General features: G+C 36.0%; 1 protein-coding gene across 1 annotated transcript; it reads left to right on the top strand.

Annotated features, from left to right (window-relative positions):
* The first annotated feature begins 729 nt into the window (after nucleotides 1–729).
* Nucleotides 730–20,758, top strand: rgs17 (regulator of G protein signaling 17). Its single transcript, XM_057341743.1, has 6 exons — nucleotides 730–905; nucleotides 2,478–2,704; nucleotides 11,481–11,611; nucleotides 12,716–12,790; nucleotides 13,377–13,608; nucleotides 14,990–20,758. The coding sequence occupies exons 2-6, from the start codon at nucleotides 2,702–2,704 to the stop codon at nucleotides 15,173–15,175; spliced, it is 627 nt and encodes a 208-aa protein (XP_057197726.1). The 5' UTR covers nucleotides 730–905; nucleotides 2,478–2,701; the 3' UTR covers nucleotides 15,176–20,758.
* Nucleotides 20,759–20,900: the final 142 nt, after the last annotated feature.

Here is a 20,900-nt window from a genome sequence, read left to right as displayed (position 1 = left end):
TTACTGTAAGTATGTGTTGCAACAGTGGATTGTAGCATCTGCTCTTTGCAGAGCATTGAAAGCATCTCTTGAAAAAAATCTTTGAACGTTTATGTCTGTTAATATTCTTTGTTGTTTTGTTGTTTGACCTTTTATTTTTCGTGGACACAGAATTTGATTTATAATGAATCATGCCATAATTGGTTATCTTTTTTGTACAGATCTTGCCAAGACATCTCTTTAACTGAATTATACACGGACAGATGTCTCGAATGTCAGGAAGAATGCATAATATGACAAATACTAAATATACAGCAATAACCTAGAGTAATTGTTTTTATTTGTGCTTGTATTTTTTTATTAGGCCTGTATAAACTGTTTTATGGAAAAATTCTTAAAACAGAAATTGTTTATTAATATGCATTTTTATTGTTCGGAAATAGGCTTGCATTAAAAATCTATCCATTTTTTGGCTTCAAAAACCAACACTATTTTCATGGCTTCTTTACTTAATACTCATATATTTTGTATTGGTAAGCACAACTATTGCAATGCTAGACACCAAACGCCGAAGCATAGGCCTACCATCTAGTATTTTGACACTGTTTAAAGGTGAGTCGCATATGCCTTTTTGTTGTATACTGTATGTATTACTGCGGGTATTGTGAGAATCTCAGGCTGTCATTGCACCCCTGCCTCTACACCCTGTCCGCAGCTCTCGCTCCATGAGCTGACAGCTCAGCCGCGCGCGCATGCGCAGGGCGTCTCCACTGGCTCGCTGGGTGCTGAAGTTGGGCGGATGGACGGAAAACACCGCTGATGGAGATAAAACGGCAGCATGCAATCTCAACGCCCGATACCCCCGATAACCACATAAACAGGTTTAGCGGCACCATTTTAGAAGACTGACATCTAGGACAAAAGGGGTAAGGCGACATATGCTCTTTAACGGTCTCAGATGTTCCGCTAGCTTGCCAGCTAACGCGCTAGCTGTTGCCGCTCTTCGCTCAGAAAATCAGGGAGCCAATGCGAAAATAAAATAAAGTGGCGAGTACACTGCGGTGCTCGCTCACCTCTGGAAAACATCGCTGTATTAACTAGCATTTTGCACATTACTTTCAATTGCACGGTTCTGTCTTGTGATGGGAATGGTTTGGGCTTTACCTGCGATGACTTTAGGAAAGATGCTGTTTCAAAAAACGCGAGGACAGCATATCTAGACAGCATTTGTGGGCATTGCATGAGTATTTGGAGCGTTCGTAAAATATTACCAACACTCGACAGCGTTTTTGGTCTTCCGTGGGTCTGGCGAATGATAGATGTGAACGATTCTGTGATGTCTAAAATGCTTTCTAGATAGGCTGCTCACTAGAATATGAGACACGGCCACGAATCTGGAGACTTCACATCGGGAGTGAACGCGAACAACGAGACGAGGATTTTAAATATATCACGAAGCATTGCAAAACATTGCTATATTTTAGATTTTGGAACTACGCTCCACCTTCTACCTGCTTAGCCAAGTATTTTCCCACGCTTGACATTAAAATAAGGCGAAAGTCCTTTGGTAATGTTTTATTTATTGGCCGTACCAGTGGATGTTTTGCCTGCATTCAGCCCACAAGAAATTAAGAGGATTTCCTTCCGGAGGAGGTTGACCCTTCATTCTGATAGAAGTTCCTCCCATTCATTTTTGCTTCTGCTTTTATAATGCAGGTGATTATAGGAAATAGATTATCTGCTTACTGTAGTCAAATCTTTCGGTGTCAAATGAGGTGTCAGTGATTGTCAATTTTCAGTGATGAATTCATGCATTGCAAATAAGATATAATTTATAAACCAGGTCTAACGTAAACCCTAATGTTAGTACAACTTTTTTATTATTGAACACTTGAGTGAAACGTATTAGTTACTTAATCTTTAACTGATATACTTGGACTGTTATAGATAATGTAAGATTGACTGTGAAACTTAAAGGGATAGTTCATCTAAAAATGAAAATTCTGTCATAAATTACTCTCTAGTTTTTCCAAACCTACATACATTTCTTTGTTTTGGTTGAACACAGAGAAAGATATTTAGATGAATGCTTGTAACCAATCAGTTCTTGGACCCCATTGACTACCATAGTAGGAAGAATTACAATGGTAGTCAAAAGTGCCCCTGAACTGTTCCAAACGCATTCTCCCAAATATCTTTCTCTGTGTTCAACAGAACAAAGAAATGTATACAGATTTGGAACAACTGGAAGGTGAGTAAATGATGACAGAATTTTAATTTTTGGGTGAAGTATCCCTTTAACAGAAATATGTTTTTTCTCTTTTTGGCAATAAATTCAAGTCTTACGTTTAAGACTTATGTTTTACAAATACTGATCAGTGTTACAAGTTGAATTACTATTCATGTTTTGGTTAGTAAGCTTAGTTTCGTCATGCACATCAGCAATATAGATTTAAAGCAATTCTGATCTTTCTTTTCTGGTTTGATCTATTTCTTAGATGTCTTATCCTGGATCATTTTGCCCTTGACTCAAGAAAAGGGTTTACCTGCAAATACCAGGTGTTTGAAACCTACCTCCACCCACCTTCTGTGTTCTTCATCAGGCATGGTTAGAGAAGATACAAGAGGACACAATTTGTATTCCAGCACTCTGTCCATCGCAACTTTTGACATTACCGTCATGATTTTCTTACCTGATATATCCGGATAGCTGCTAATTTGCATGGTAAGTTAGGTGTCGTTCTCTCCTCAGTCAATACATTTATTAGAAAAAGCATGTGAAAAATAATAAAACTGTGTTTTCGTAGCATTGAGGTGATGCGGTGCAAGGTGAGAAATGTGGGTGAAACCTAGGGCCTCTGTGTGATTGTCACATGTATTGGATCTGCGGTGTGACATATCTGTCGAGCTAGGCATTATGGGTAACGGCTGTGGGAGGCTTCTGTTGTGCAGCCAGCCATGGCCTATGCTATGCATCACTTGCTGCCCTGGAATGTGCATGGGGAAGTGCACAAGGGTGCACAAGACTTCCAATAGGATGATGGGGTTAAAGGCGGGACAAAAGCGGCTTTTGTGCACGCTCGCACACATAAACATTTTCACACGCTGCAATGTAAATCAAGAATGTTGACTGTGATGTATTTTAAGCAGGGCGGTGAGCACTCAAAAGCTTGTTGATAGAAATATGCATAATTAAAGAAATCTCTGGAAAGTGGAAAGCTCATTTTCATATCAAGGTACTTTAATGGATGCTTCTAATGATTTAGTTAATTTTACACTGCATAATTAATTTTTGTCAGACAGAGATTAACACAAGGTGCTGTTTAGTAGTGGTCGACCGATATAGGTTTTTATAAGCTAAAGCCAATATAACAAGTGAAATACAGACATGTGTGATATACTGTACAGACCATTTCGGACGCGTGCCTGAACTGCAGTTAACTTCCGGTCTGTGTTTGTTTATCGGTCTTGCTAGTGTCATATAATAAAACTATTTAAATTAAATTAAATTGATTTTAAAATTAATTTATATTATTATTTTATTGTATAATAATTGTATGAAATAAACGATTTGTTTAATTTTGTTGTATGTTAATTTTATTAAATAAACAATTCGTAGAATTGTTTCGTAGAAATAGTGGGACCATATGGGACATTGACATCTAGGGGTTGAGCTTGGTATCACAGTCTAAATTCAAAATATTGGAGTGGCAAGCTTAGCCAAGTAACGGTTCTTCTCGGTTTCTTATGCTTGTTATCAGACATAAGCTACAGGCGCTCTATTATTTGTGAATGTGTACCAGACGTTAAGTCCATGAATGCGTGCATGCGCAGTAACGTTTGTTTATGTTGTTGCTTTGAAACTGTCTATACTGATAGTATTTCATTCCAACCAGAAAAGGCCAAATGTACTATATACGCACATTTGAACGCACAATAAATGTTAATTTAACAAATTTTCGACAAAATGTCTTCCAATTACTGTAATTACGTTTGTTTTAAATATTGGCCACATAGTATTCTCAATATTATTATTGGCATCAGCCATTAAAAAACCCATATCGGTCGACGGCTAATCAAAACATCAGGATTCTGTGTTGTTGATCTGATGTGTAGATCTATCACTAGTTTTAGCACCCAGACATTTTTTAGCTCTGCTTGTGTTAATACCGAACATGATTTCCTATAGAATCAGATAGTTTACCATTGAAATATCCATTCATGGATTATTGCTTTTCCCTCAATATAGTGACAACTTACTCGTTGACATGTTCTGCCAAGGTATTGGTGGATGTGAACAGAAGAGCCTCTCAGTGTGTTTTGCATAATCATGATGCATGTTTTCCATGGCCTGGCAGTAAATAACTGATGGTAGTTATCATTTTCATATTTTGTTTATATGAATCCCCATTAGCGTAAACTCTCAAACGGGTGCTCACATTCCACCCCAGACACATTGGGCTTTCATCAGAGCTGGTTATCATAAATCCTTTAAGTTTTAGAGATGAATTTGGAGGTAAGCTAATGTTTAAGGGCTGTACTTTATCTTGTTTCTGTAGGCATTCAGACCATAGACAATATTATTATGGTTTATATATTCAGAATATTAATGTAATTATGTTCCTTAGCACAAAGATTTGTCTTCTATGTTAATCTGTTATGGCATCAATATTTCAGTATTAGATTAGCCTACATTTCATTTATGTCAGCAATGCAAACATAGGTTGAGATATTAAATGGTTCCTCTTTTAAACGGGGGTGGGAAACATCAATGACATTGTGACACTGATATTGTAGCGCTGTCTGGTTACAACATACAATAATATTGTTATTCTTTGTGTTTAAATATAACTTGAATTGTAATATATTAAAATCTTTTACTCGCTTGTTTTTCAGCATTTGCAGGAGTTTGGAGCTTTGGTCAGTTAAATGTTAAGTTGTTTTGAGTTTAGTCAAATAGAGTGTGTAATAGTTTGTTCCTGTCCGGTAATTCTTGCCCAAATTTCAATATAGATCACTTTTAAAAATCAGCGCGGGTCCTGAACTACTTCCTGTTTTGTTTTTTTTAAATTTCACAAAACATTTGTAAAAATATACAGTATACGACCAACTAAACAAGTATTTTTAACAAAGCAATACACAAACATCGAGCATTGCATGTTTTTCACAACAAAGCAAAGCGTAATTTTCATGTTTAGCATTTTTCCTATATTTAAATGAGAGCAGAGATTATGGGGTTACATAATATATCAATTTTAATGTTGTTTTTTATTTATTACAATAGGCTGTTCTCCGCATTTCAATTAGCGGTGATCTTTAAATTATGCACCACATGATGCAACTAAAAATCATCCAAACAAGCGTCACGTGTTATGTCATTCAATGAGATATTTACCAGTGCCATACTGGGAAATGATCATTTGATACCTTTCCTGACATCCAGTTTGTCTGTCTATTGCCTAGACTGTTTGTCTGAACATATTTGGATCAGATATCTAGGTGATGTGATACAGTGTTTGTGCTGCCAAACCCTGACAAAAGCTTGCTTTCCAGAAAGCTTTGAGGTAAAATGAACAAATTGTTGTGGTCATGGTGTGAGGCATCATGTTTACCAGAGTTTCCCAGTCTTTGATGTCACATTGAATAGAATAATAATGCAACTCCTGTTACTAAATTTGTGTCACATAAATGAGGTTATGCAGGAGTGAAAAGCAACACAGGTCTGTTTATCTTTGTCCAATAACCAGGGCTGTACATTAACTTTGTTTTGCACATAGTACCGGTTTTAAAGTTTTGTAGCACAGACCAAACAGTTGTAGGCACAAGTATGCGTCTGTTATCAAAAAACAGGTCATCACATAAATAGACAGGCAACTGAAAAAGGACATAAACGTTTTTCCTTTTTACTGAGTTTTGTATTTTCAGTGCTCTAAATACATTTGTCCATAAAAACACTGTATACTATAGTATTTATTTACTACAGTAGACTGCAGTAAAATTCTTGTGTTCTATTGTATATTATTTGAACATTCCTATAAATACTATAAATATATAGATATCTATAAACAGGGGTGCACATAAGTTTTTCTATCTGGTTCTCAAGAGAGCACCTGGAGAATCGGTTTGGTGCTCACATTGCACATAGTGTGACAAATTATATTTACCTATTAAAAATAAAAGTAAAAAAGTAGTTACTTTTTAATGAACAATAAACAAAATAATAAAGTGGGATAATACTATATTTATATTACTTTAAAGTACGCTTAAAATACAATGATAATGTATTTCTTGTTTTTCTTTTTACATTAGTAAATATTAATTTTCAACACCAATGTTGAAACCTAAAACGACAACCTTTTTGGTTTTTGGCAGGTTGCTGGGAAGTGCACTCGCGAACGCACATGGAGACTTGCGGTGCGGAGCTAGGATCGAGTATAGCATAGAGAAACACAAGCTGCGTGCAAGTGTCAAGTTTAAACAGCTTGTCCTATTAGAAAGTTTAAGAGAAGCGGTGTTTTGGTAGACGTGCAGCGCAGCGCAGTTCCAGAAATTCACAGAGGCTGCGCGTGCCGCGTGCTTCTCTAGTAACGAAAGCAGAACCAACAAAGGCTGAGCTACCAATACCAAATACATTTTTCATCATTTACACCCAGGTCCCGTTTATCACCGGGAACAAACGACATATCAGTAGTTTTAGCAGCATTCAGTACAAACGGAAATCGTATCCAGTATTACATTTAGTCGGTCTAAAACAGTGATTGTGCATCAAAAGGTTTCAACCATGTCAGTACGCAAATGAGCGTTCTAAACTTATTTACAGAGCGCATTTTGAATTTTGGTCGCGCATGCGCACCTGCGCACCACTTATGTGCATCCCTGTCTATAAATATTAAAGTATACTATAGTGTTTACTACAGTTTATAAATTTACTACAAGTTTATTATTTTATCATCTGATTCAAATCTGACTTTTATTTTGGCGGGTGGTCGCGAAGACGCTTGAGCTTCAGCTTGTTTGACAGTAGCTTCACACAAACAGTGAAATGCTCGTTAAATAAACTTAGAACAACTCTGTGGATGAAATTCAGGTGTTCATGTCCTTGTATAGTAAGATACAGACAAATCCACAAGTGTCACACTTGTAACATGTTAAAGTGTGCAACTAATTCACTCATAGACACGCAGAACAAGCAGAGGACATATTTAAATAGTAGAATTCTGCTTTCCCTAATCGCAAAACAAAAATAAATAGTGGTGCACCATTAGTTAACCTCACACGAACAAGCACAAGGACAAATGCACTTCACACAAACAAGTGGCTCTGTCAAATGCACCTGCCAAACTATATCGCACGCGTGCTACACTATTACATTTATTTGTAGCACAGACCAATTTTTTCATAGCATGTGTACATCCGTGCCAATAACTAACCCTAGCAAGGCTGTAACAGATCTAAATTCTTATGTTTAGTTCCAAAGCTCTTTAAGATGATTGTATAGTGTCAAATATACTTCTACAGTGCTTCTGTTGTGCCGAGACCATATTAAACTGTGAAGCAGAATAATCAGCCGAGTGTTTCAAAGAAATGTTAATAGTATAGTGATGGATCATCCATAGCAGGGCAAAGCTCACAACAACAATAACACAATTACTTTCCTAATGGAGGACTTCTTGGAAACCTGTGAAAATAAAAAAGCGTGGTGTGCTTGATCCATTGCATGTTTTGCTTTTGTTTTTAAAAAGCCAGTGATACTGGAACATGATGTAGTTTTTTTATACATTAAAGTGTTTATTGGGAGAAGATCAACAAAGCAATATTCAGCCAATAATACAGAACTTTTTCTACAGAAAATGTCTTAATACATCCCCCATTGTTTTTCTTATGACAATATTAAAAAGAGATAGTTCACCCCAATTTAAAATTCTGTCATCTTTTACATCACATTCGAATGACAAGAGTGTGAGTGAATAATGACAGAAGTTTCATTTTTGGGTGAACTCACTTGAAAGGGATAGTTCTGTCATCATTTACTCGCCCTCTTGTCGTTTCAAACCTGTATGACTTTCATTCTTCTGCAGAACACAAAAGAAGATATTTTGAAGAATGTTGATAACCGAACAGCGGAGGCAGCCATTGACTTCTATTGTATGGACACAAAACCAATGCAAGTGAATGGCTGCCATAACAACATTTTTCAAAATATATTCGTTTGTGTTCTGCGGAAGAAAGAAACTTATACAGGTTTGATATGACAAGAGGGTGAGTAAATGATGACAGAATTTTCATTTTTGGGTGAGCTATCACTTTAAGGTATTTTCAAAACAAAAAACAGGAAACAACAGCCATTACATTTTCACAATCCATTTACTTCCTTAAAATAACTGCTGTCACATTTTTTTGTTAGAATATGTGACATCCCGCACTACCGTTATGTGTATGTTCATCTCTCTCTGTCTCTCTCTTCTCAAACAGTTCAAACTAATTTAGCATCTTGCCAGAGGAATGAATGTGTTATCTATCTGTCTATATCTGTTTGTCTCTCTTCTTTTAACCCATTTTAACAGTCATTTGTTCACATGCATGCCTGTTCATTTAAGCTAAATAAGCATTCATCAGTAGCGCAAGACACATGCTCAGGTGTATTTTAGGCCGCATTTACACTGCAGTTCTTGATGCTCAATTCCGTTTTTGTGACTATATCCGATATTTTTGACGACCCGTTTACACCTTCTTTTAAAAGTGACACATATCCGATACCTGCATTTACACTGCACATGGCGAAACAACCCGAGGTAGACGTACTGACGAAAAAAAGTAAAAACGTCATTCCACCGCCGCTTATTTAATTGCCTTTTCATACAGAGATCTTGGAAAATGAACGCATAATGTGTCCCAGGATTTGTCCCCCAGTGTGCCTTCACACATAAAGACACGCGATAATGTACTTTAATGTAATGTCATGTGCATATTTTTTTATCGTGAATGTAGGGCTGTTAAGGTGACGGAATTTACCTTGCTGTGTTTTTAATTGCATGGCTCAATAGTGCGGTTTGCTTTTATTGCCGCTTCCTTTTATATTTAGCCAAATACGGCTAAATAAGCTATATTGTTTGGGTTATTATTATGTAGCATATATTGTTGGGTAACACTTTAGTATAGGGACCAATTCTCACTATTAACTAGTTGCTTATTAGATGCCTATTTTTAGCAATTTGTCTGTTTATTAGTACTTATAAAGCACATATTCAACATGACCATATTCTACTTCCCTAATCCTACCTAATACCTAACAACTACCTTACTAACTATTAATAAGCAACAAATTAGTAGTTTACTGAGGCAAAAGTCATAGTTAATGGTTTATTAATACTGAGAATTGGACCTTAAAATAAAGTGTGACCTATTGTTGTTTTTTATTTTACTTGAATACCTTTTATAAAAGACACAGGATATTACAGCAGTGCATTTTTTCATTTATATGACGTACAAAAAAATGTGAGCTCAAAAATGACTTAATCGTTAATGTTTTTTAAAGTCTGAGAAAGTTTTTTATCATTTAGATTTTTTGAACAAGCTCATGCAGACCGAACGAAAAACCGCTTAATAAACAGGCCATTCTCATGAATTGCGTATAAATAACACGCGCGTTGCATTATCGTGAAATACGTACGCCAAAGTTCGATTTTGCGTGCATAAATACGCCTATTTTTGCGTGCATATGATACGCCAATTTAGCGCACGTGCATATTAACCGGCAATTTGTCTTATTAACCTGTCCCCTAACTCAAACCCTAAACCTAATGTTAGCGTGCGTGCATATTATAACCTCTACCCAAACCCTAAACCTAACAGTATTATTTTAATTATTTCAGTGTTTCCTCTTCATAGACGTTTCAAAATGGCTGCTCTCCAGCGAGGTGCACGCATATATTGGCGTATTTATGCACGCAAAATCGAACTTTGGCGTATGTATTTCACGATAATGCAACAGCGTGTTATTTATACGCAATTTATGTGACCGGGTTGCAATAAAAGACAATACATAGACACTTAGGTCGGTGTATGATCATAATGTTCATGTTGTTTATGATGTTTTTGTTGAGAAATAAATCAGTAAATGCTCGGTCAAGTGAAGCCTGTTAAAAGTAAAGCAGGTGTCTGCAGAGAAACTCGCGCTTCTCCGTTGTGTTTTAAAGGTTGCTGAGTGATCAAGTTTATTAAAGCGATCTGTATTTTTGTGTTGTTCATTTTTGATATTGTGATGAATTTTAATTTTGATTCATTTCAAACTTTAAAACTGCATTTAAGCAGACAACGCTATTCTCTCATCTTGAGATTCAGTTTGATGATTAGGACGTACATGCATGCATGATTTTGCTAAATAGAGCCTACCAATCGTTTTTTTTAGTTTTCGAATAATTGACAAACTCGCTTAACTCTTGTTTCCTGGCAATTGTTTAACAATTTTCCGGGATCATCGCTCCGTTTGAAAGGAATTAATGATGTACAACTCACAATGACGGGTGAATATCCGATCTGTCTGCTTACATGGCAGACGCAACAGCACGTATCCGATTCATATCAGATTTATTTCCACATACGATTGAGGCCTGAAACCGATCTGTAAATATCGGAATCCATGTGCTTTTTTCCTGCTTACACGGTCATGGGTCATATCCGATCTGTGCCTCATTGGAGGAGAAAATCAGAATTGGGTAACTTGATACATGCTGTGTCAATGCGACCTTAGTGATCATTTCCACTGGAAAGTCATTTCATTCACGTGGTGTTTTTAAGCACTCAAAAGGCATCTGTGATCGATTAATCTGGCCTTTTAGTATTAGATCAGAGCTCATTTCTGAAAGGTTCATGTAGAGCAGTGTAAGAAGAACATATGCAATGCAAATAATATAAAGCATATAATATAGTTGTTAAAGGTGTTGTGTATAATTTTTTTCTATTGACAGAAATGCAATATAATATACATAACTATGTGTTCTGAGGTGTATAAAGAGCTTACATAATGAGGCGTTATGTTTTTATTACCTTAGAATGAGCTATTTCTATCTACATACACCGCGGGTCCCTTTTCATGGAATTCACCATGTTGTTTCTACAGTAGCCCTAAACGGACAAACTGCTCTACAGTTTCTTAAATACGTTATCTCCTTCAACAAAGAAGCAAAAACGTGATGACATCTTAGTTCTGTGTCAGCCACCGTAGTGCTTTGAAAAAGAGGGGTGGAGTGAGCCATTGGTTGCAATTCACAACCTCACCACTAGATGCCGCTAAATTTCATACACTGGACATTTAATATTTCAGTTTATTAACTAAATACTAAGAAAGCGTCTTACGTGTGTTGCTGTTCAAACGCTGTACATCCCTATCAATTAAGAAGCAATTAATTATATTTAGATGCATCTGTAGGTAACAAGATCTTAATACTAACACAGATTTCAAGCCCACGCTGTTGTTTCTAATGAGACGTGTGTGTCCGCAGCCTCAAAGTGTGAGTGGAGTTGAAATGAGGAAAAGGCAGCAGGGACGCATTGAAGGACCCCCGCAGGCGCCTGGTCACCCGAGGCCTAATACCTGCTGTCTGTGCTGGTGTGGATGCTGCAAGTGCCTCTGGTACGTAAATGTATGGCAGATGAGAATTGTTTAGGAATGAGTTGTTGTTTTCGGGCCTACAGATACGTGTCAGTTTTAACCTAGTTAAATTAAACAACGTGGTTATTGTCACTATCACTATGTACAGTATGTGTGTTCTATATATTCCTCATATATGTGTAGGTTTGTTTCTGATATACTTTTTTACATTCATGCATTTGGTAGACGCTTTTATCCAAAGCGACTTACTTTGCATGATACTATACATTTGTATTTGAGTATGTGCAATCCCTGGGATCGAACCCATGACCTTGGCGTTGCTAGCGCCATAATCTAGCCACTGAGCTACAGGAAAGCTTGATATGCCGTACATTTTGAGGCAGATACAAATGTGATTATTAATTTTGAATCAGAATTATGAAAAAGTACTCTTTGTTTATTCTTTGTAAAGAATAAACAATAAAATTTGCTCATCACATGACGCACCCACAAATAAACATGACCTGCGACATGTTTTACTTGTAATAATAGGTTGTTGTGTTTCTTAAAGAGTTAAATAAGGTTGTTAAAAGTGTTGAAAGACAAAAAGCAGCTACAGTTTGAGGCTGGGCGGTTGAACAGATAAAGACTGTGAAAACCATAGCACAGCTCGCATGGGCCTATAAATAGCATGAATGAATTCAAATATTACATGAAATAAAGAAAACATTGAGGAGGCCGTACAAACCCCAGTTTGTAACCTTGGGTTTCCACAACCGCCGCTCCCTCCTCCCAACTACACGCTGCCATTATCTGCTCAGTAAACGGCTATTTCTGTCCCACATCACATGCAAAACAGCTGTGTAGTACATGTTATATATTTAGAGTCTGTTCAGCGTGTCGGAGCCCATGGCGAACAATCTTAGAATGAGAAACAGAACATGAGAAACATCTTCACCTGTAAAAATTCCCGAACACTAAGAAACATGATCTAATAAAAATAAAAACTGCAATTTAATGTTTGCGTTTTGAAGGTTTCATCTGAAATGATGCAAAATCAGGTTCAGTATTAACCATACAGCATAACATTGTATGGGTGATCAGATGCCACCGTGACTGTGTCTAACACTTGTCTTCTCACCCCAGGAATGAAGACAGGCGAGAACGTTCAGAAAGGCAAACATGTACAAAGATGGATAGCATAGAGGCAACAGAGGAACAGTGAGTTGTTATCTATTATTGTACTGGGACAAAATGTTTTGTGCTGTTTATTGTGCATCTGTTCATACCTCGGTTACACGTGTATGCATTCTCAAAATTAGCAACTTGAAAATGAACCTTGTTTGTTTTTGTTTGTGCTGTCTGTTCTATTATGGTGTTTGACAGATAATATTAGTGCCATTATAAACAAGCTCATGTCATTATTTTGTACTAAAGAAAGACGCTCTGTTTTCTTTTCTGACAAGAATGTTTGTGTTGTTCTTGGCTTTACAAGTGAAGTGGTATTGGAATTAATCTGGTTTTGAATTGCGAAAGTAATACATTTGATTCTAGAAAAGCGCATTAAACACTTCTACATTCGCTCATTGGTCAAACATTACGAAATATTTTATTGTCAATACATTAAAGTTAACGAAATACTAAACCAAGTGGTGTTATTATTATTTTTCCAAGTAGAGTTTCTAATCCAGTTTCCTTTAATACCATTTACATGTACCTTATTTATTAATAGCAAAAATATAGTTGAGCCTTAATACTTCATATGTGTAGTTTGCAGTGCTTCTCTTCATCTCACGCATGTTTTCAGGCATCCCACACTGGACGAGGTGATCGCCTGGTCCCGGAGCTTTGAGATGATGATGCGCTCTCCGGAGGGGAGGGATGTTTTCCGGGAGTTCCTGCGGTCCGAGTACAGTGAGGAGAACCTGCTGTTCTGGATTGCTTGCGAGGAAATGAAGAAGGAGTCCAACCCATCAGCTATTGATGAAAAAGCCAGGATCATTTATGAGGACTATGTTTCTATTCTATCACCTAAAGAGGTTAGATCTATTCATATGCTGTACATACAGCCGTGGAAAATGAAGAGACCATTCCAAATGTTCATTTAATCAGCATTTCTAGATGTATTGTGGCCATTCCAGTCCAGTGTTTGTTGAATTTCAACAAAAGCAAACCTCAGGAGTGACATAAAGTCATCCAACAGCAATGTGAAAGACTGACAGCATGATAAAACACATGAAAACTGTGATAAAAATCCAGGTTATCACATAAAAAACAAAAATACATGTAGAAATATTACTATTGTATTGCTTAAAAGTGAATATGAACTTGTTTTTGCAGTATTTGAGGTCTGAAACATTTATTTTGACTTGTTTCTCCAGTTTTCCTTTTCTGCGAATAAATGCAAAGAGAAACCATATTTTTATGGAAAATTTGTGAGAAATATTGCTAGTAGTTCACGGAATTAAACAAAAAAACAACATTTTACCTAAACACAGACCTATAAATAGTAAATTCAGAGAAAATGAAAATAACTTGAAATGGTCTTTCAGATGTTTCTATGGCTGTATATATGCATTTTACTGCACAGTATATATTCTGAAAGCATTAATAACAAAAAATAATTACAGATGCTTTAAAATAAACACAAAATTATACATTTTCAGATATGGCTGTCAAACGATTAATCGTGATTAATCGCATCCAGAATAAAAGTTTACATAATATATGTTTGTGTGCTGTGCATATTACTTTTGTATTTATAAACATAATTATACACATACTTAAGATAAATATGATCGTTTTTACTTTCGTATTTCCGAGCAAAATGCAATTTGGAATGAGAAAAATAGTGGGCGTGGCTTTTGTCTTTCTCTGCGATTTGATTGGATGTATAAAAACAGCCGTTGCATTTTGAAATGGAAATGGTAGCAGACTGACAGTTGAAGGGGAGGAGTTAACGGATGCTTCACCCAAGCCATCTAACAGACGTCTTCTAAGATGGATAGTCATTAGAGGAAGGAAGTGCTTTTTCAGATTTTAACTGAATTTTAAAAAGAGAATGACCCACATTGATAAACTATTTACAATAAACGCTGCAATATTTCATGAAAAAATTGTGGTTGTAATTTTTTATTTCACTGGGACTTTAAATGATTGGTAAAATAAATAAATGCATGTAAATATTTCCTAAAGAAGTATACATGTATGTGTATGTTTCATAAATACAAAATAAGACATATATTATGTAAACACAAACTTTTATTCTGGATGCAATTAATTGTTTGACAGCCCTATTTTCAGATATTGGTTTAATATGTAACTTATTGAAAAAATGCAGACCTCTGAATTTAGACAATAATCATTCCTATAGTTGTGATATAATAAACAAAGTGATGTACTTTTCTTGTGGGTCTGCAGGTCAGTTTGGATTCACGGGTGAGGGAAGGCATCAACCAAAACCTGGCGGAGCCCAGCAGTATGATGTATGAGGAGGCTCAGCTCCAGATCTACACCCTCATGCACAGAGACTCCTTCCCTCGATTCCTCAACTCATCTGTTTACAGGGATCTTCTCAACACCAAGAGAACCTGCTTAGACACCTAGGTTTCAGCAAATACACTTGAGACAAAAAGCCCCAAGGTGCCACTTTTTCAAAAGGTGTGATGTTTCTTATTTCGAGAGCGAGTAGTTAAGCAATTCTGAGCATCCACTAGTGACCCTGTTCAGTTCTGTTTAAGTGCCAATATGAGCTGCTCAGGCAACTGTGACAGAAAAACACGTAGGAAAAACCGGGCAGATCCATAGTTTTCATACTCACCCGCTTTGTCAAAACTTCTCTTTTCCCTCTTCCTGTTTACCTCACTGTCACCTATTTTCTTTCCTTCTCTCTTTTCTCCTGATCCTTTCCGTCTTTTAGATGTCTGAGGACAGCTGTTTTTAAAAGCGGTAGATGTTGAGCTAGACAACATGATCTTTGCATGATACAAGGTTATGGAATTTACACCAGTTTGACATTTAAGCCTGGACTACGATGTTTTTTTGAACGAAAAAAAAAGGTGTTTTTTATGCTGTCACGAGGAGAGAACATTGTAAAGCTCTCGTAAGCGAAGGGAAATTTATCTGTGCCAATTGTTTTTTTAAGCAGAAGCTGGGAAGCGCAATCGCCAACTTGCCGTACAAACTCTTTTCGCGTGTCGACAGTTGTTTAACTGGGGAACATAAGGGCTAGCTAGTGTTGTGATTGGGCAGCTAAACGAATCATGAACATTTCTTTCTCACTGCAAAAATCACAATGCCTCGACACTGAATAAGTGCATAAAAGCTGCTGACAACACGGTTTATTGTGTAAGTCGTCCTGGCCCTCCCAGTCCATCACTAACCGAGAGAAGCACAGGTACTGTAGGTCATGGGCTGTAAACTTCGCTGGATTAAAAGAATAACTCACCCACCTTCTGGAGGTTTTCAAAACAACTTAGAATTGTCTTTCACATTAAAGAAATGTATTTTATTAAACAAAAGTGTAGTGAACACTATGCCTTGTTTTTGAGCGTGACACAGTAGATCTATTTCAAAGAAATAGCTGAGACTGCTCGGATGTTTTTTCTCAGAGGTGGCGTTACGGAAGATTCAGTCAGAATCGGTGTAAAACGTCTTTTTGGACCGATTCGAGGGCATGCCAGACGAAACGAACGCCCACCTTTGTTTTAATGCTGAAATACTTATTTATCAAAGCAAGAAAAGTCAATCTTTTTGTAATACTTTTTTTCCAGCATGCGTTTATTTTGTTGTGTCATGTACACATTGCAATACTAGAAGATACTATGAAGACGATTTTCCTTTAGAGGTTTAAACTTGTGACCCTAAGACAGTTTCTTCAGCTCCGTGTCGTTGGATTCAAACTTGAATGTTGCTGTTCAATTTTCTAGAAATGTATGTGCTATTGCAGTTGCAGCAGCCAGTGCATGAAAACACAGTATCTAAAAAAAATACCGGTGTTAAACCACTTTCTCACCTTTTAGCTGAGTAGTTCAAGAGTGAATTGCATTCAAACAGAGATTTTTGGTCACCGTACCCAACCTGAAAATGTCACTTTCCCTGACTTATTGTGCCAATGAATGAACGAAGGTTTCTTTAGTAAATAATGATCAAGTTGGTTTGTTGTTCGGTTTTCTTATATCGGTGCTCTGACAGTTAAGTGCCATTCACTCTGCAGGTTTACCAGATTCAAATGAAGACCTTTGACCTTTACCAAGTGCATAAATATCCTTCTTTAAAATATTTGTGTATTTGAGCATCAGCCAATGTGAGTAGGTCCTCAGTTTATGTTGTTTTATGAAGAGAATACAATAGGTTTGTACCTTGTAGTTTACACACACACACTGAAGCAGCGAACCATCATGGGACGTTTGGTTTTCCCATATTTCTAAAAGAAAGTTATTGAATTTTCTTGTTTGTTTTAAAGGCAAAAACATTGTCATTAAAGAAATGAGCAATAAATCAAAATTGTCTTGCTCCACAGAACGACACTGCATGACATTTAGCGAAATGTTGAACTATTTTTGAGGGGAGATCCGAGCTTGACAAAACTGACAAATAACGAGTAGCATGTTGTTTAAAATTTCATGACAGTTGTCGATGACAATTAATAAGCATTTTTATGAAATGACTGTATCAATCGGTACATGAAACAATCCAACGTGTGAAACCACTGAACTGAGTAAATATTCAGTTGAAATTGAGATAATCATGATGTGTTCAATTAAGTCACAAGAAAAATGTGATATATTGCATCTGAGGTATCTTCAATCAAAGTCCTTTCTCGAATAATTGATGCAATGAAATCAGCAACTTTCTACAGGCAGTTATCAGCAGTATTGGATTAATGTACATATCATAAAGCAAAAAAATGGTAAATGTGTCCCATTTTTTTTGCAGTCGATATTCACGATGAAGGTTGAGCTACTGCCACATGAGTGTTTATTTTGTAAACAACCTTTAAAATGCCATTACATCTATGATTCAAAGTCCTGTAAATGACAACAAATTCTGACATTATTACCCCACTTTTTGCTAAATGATTGTATTTATTATACAGCATTAAGCACGAAAACATTCAAGTTTGCGCCATTTAGAAAGAGCCATCATTGAGAGTAATTATCTGTTTTGATTGAAGTATCTTTATGTAATTTTTGCTGCTAATGTTCTGATTTTAATGGGTATAGGAGTTTTCACATGATGGCTGTCGTAGAGATCCTCTAACAGCTCTTTATAATGGTTTTATCAGCATGGTATGACTTGGAAAAAACACACTTTCTTGCCAAAAGGCTTCTTTTGTAAGAAAATGAAGTGAAGCCTGTGTTATGTGATTCTAGGAGTGTTGTCTCTTTTAAAGACTTTTCATTGGTTTTCACTACCTCTCCTGATGCTTGGTATTTCTCATCCAGCTGTTAATGTTAAATGTTGTTTATTTTGATCTACTTGAAGTCTAATACTGTAAATGAGGTGTACTGAGGGTTTATGAGGAGTAGCAATTTCTTTGTTTGTTTGTTGAATTCTTTTCAGCATAATTATGATTATACACACACAAATAATTCAGGAAACATCATATTCAAGGGCTAATCCCATATTGCCTATGCAAATATCCTAATTGTCATATTGGAGTCATGGGTGACTGAGGAATGTTTTCCTGAAAGTGGGTGGAACACTGGTTTACATTTGCCCATTTCTGATATTTCTTAGTCAGAGTCACTTATAACATGTTATATACACACACACACACATATATATATATAATATCCTTCTTGATGAAAAAGCTACTCGATTAAGATTGAAATAAATTCGTGGTGCGTTTTGACATCTTGACAGGTTGACGGTTCACTGTAGATGGAAATGCATACTGAATGTAAGGTTCTGTTCGTGCCGATTTATCTTTGAGTGATGGCAAACTTGGAACAGGTGACATAATTGAATGATTTGTGAATGAAGCGAGTGTTTATTCTTGTTTTTAAGGGTGCTTCAGTCTTTTTTTGGGAAAGGTTGAAGGGCTACTTTGGGCACTTTAAACATGCTTTCCAAGAACAAGAATATCTACCTCTTGGTTCTGTTCATTCCATTAGCTTAATATAGATGATTTAGCTTTGATAAACATGTAGCTTACACACATCTTGATTTTTTTAGACTCTTAGTAAAGAGCCACAGAGGTGAACGAGGAAGCAAACAGATTTTTAGCGATTTCATAGTTTTTTGGTTTTAACCTTTGTTAGTTTGACACATTTTCTGTGGAAGCGCCTAGTAAGGACATAAAGAGTTTGACCCCTCCCATAACAACATTTGTTTATTTCAATGTCAGCTACAACACTTTTGTAACTTGCCTGTGCTTGCGTTATGTGATTTAAAGATTAAAGCTGTAATTGTGACAAATGTGTTTACAGCTCTCAGTAGCACTATTAAGTTAAACAAAATTCTTTATTGTAAACACATGATTATTCATAAGACATTATTTGATTTGTCCTGTCACGTAGATTAATGTGAATTTTAGTGACACAGTTGCGATGATCCCCAAGATTTAGGAATATTGCAGCAAGGAGAAAGGCTTCATGTATGAGTTTTTTTCAATTTTATGCGTTACTGTTTTTTTTTAATTAGTCAAATCCCCTTCACCATAACATTAAAGACATAAAGACAGTGGTCAGGTAACAGTTTGAATTCTTTACTGAATTTAATCATGCACATTTTTCTAGATGGGTTAGTTTATCAAGTTTCCAGTGGTTTGCGATTAGTAGGCCTATTGAATTATCTGTAGGATTGTTGGATTTACCATGAATGAAATTTGACGTATAACATAACGTAGTATTGTGGTAACAGTACAGCAAACAACATACTTGTCTCATCAGAGCTGTTTGTTTAATAATAAAAAACCTAAAGAAAATAAGCATTTGTAAGAGATAGCTTGAGTCCTCGATTTTTTTAGTGAAGAGACATTCAAACAAAAGTTTAGACAACTATTGTATATACATATTCGGTGGGAATTATGAAGTTCTGTTAAAATGTCATGAAGAAAGAACTATTACAATTTTAAGGCAGTGAACTTCCTCATCACAGTTTATCACAGTCACCCTAAAGTGCCTTGAATGTTTAGGCCATGAGTGTGAAATGATAGCTTTTCATCCTTTCATTGTCCTCTGCAAAAAAAGAAAATCTTTAAAAAAAAATAGTTTTTCAACATCACAATGGCGTGCTATATTCCGTGGTGCTTATTATATGTCACATAATGAAATCTCAAAACTTTTTTATTCCCATTGTCAGCTCATAATCTGTAGATTTTGTATTTTTGCTCTACAGGATACAGCCTTTGTTTTATCCTTGTATCAGACACAGGTCAAGTCTTCACTGAAGGCATTCTTTAGAGCCGTGTCCTGATCTCCTCATAAATGCTGATTTATAAATCATCTATTTTAATAGAAAATATGAAGTATTCACATTTCTGTTGTTTTTTAATTCCAGAGGACAAAATATACATTAATGTAAATTGTAACTCATAGAAGTACATATAATTTTTATATATGGCATGCTTTTGCTGCTCAAAATAGATTATTTAACACAATACTATAGTATAGAAAGAAGTACTGCAATATGCAGACGGTATCATTGAATCTTTTGGAGGAGCTTTTGAAAGTGATAAAAAATGACAATTTCTATTACAGATGATCACATTTAAATCAATTCTTTGTGCAACTTTGATGGGAATAACCTGATAGTAATAAAATTAGGTTACTGTAAGGTGACGTAGTTTAGCTGAAGAGCAGCAGTACTGATGTACAAGTTTATTAATACTTAACCTGTGAGGATGGTTATTTTCAGACCACATGTACTCCTGCATGAACAATATTAAAAGAGAGAAAACATGTACTTGTAGACATCAAATAAAGTGACTTACAATATGTTGCTTTTTCTGTCTGTCTGACACATGATAACATACTGTAATAAATAGCTGAAGAACAAATTAGCAGCATTGTTTGTGGAACGACACTGACATAAACAATTTCTTCTTCTTTTCTCATTAGCTTTCCTGCAATGGCTTATAAATTAAAACTATTTCCTGACATTGTAACATGTCCTGTATGTACTAAAACAGCTTTTGTCCATTAACAAACAACAAACACAGTAATGACTGTGAGGTTGACAGTTCCTCAAGTATACAGTATATAATCCATTGTAGAGAACTTGAATTCTTTTCTGTAATAACTAATTAACGTGCCGAAATAACAAAATATTTACAATGTTGATTTCTACATACAGACACAGAAAAAATTAAGAGAGCATTTCAAAA

Source organism: Triplophysa rosa, linkage group LG9 (assembly GCF_024868665.1).
Source record: "Triplophysa rosa linkage group LG9, Trosa_1v2, whole genome shotgun sequence".
Taxonomy (NCBI): Eukaryota; Metazoa; Chordata; class Actinopteri; order Cypriniformes; family Nemacheilidae; genus Triplophysa; species Triplophysa rosa.
This window is presented reverse-complemented; position numbering and strand designations above follow the sequence as displayed.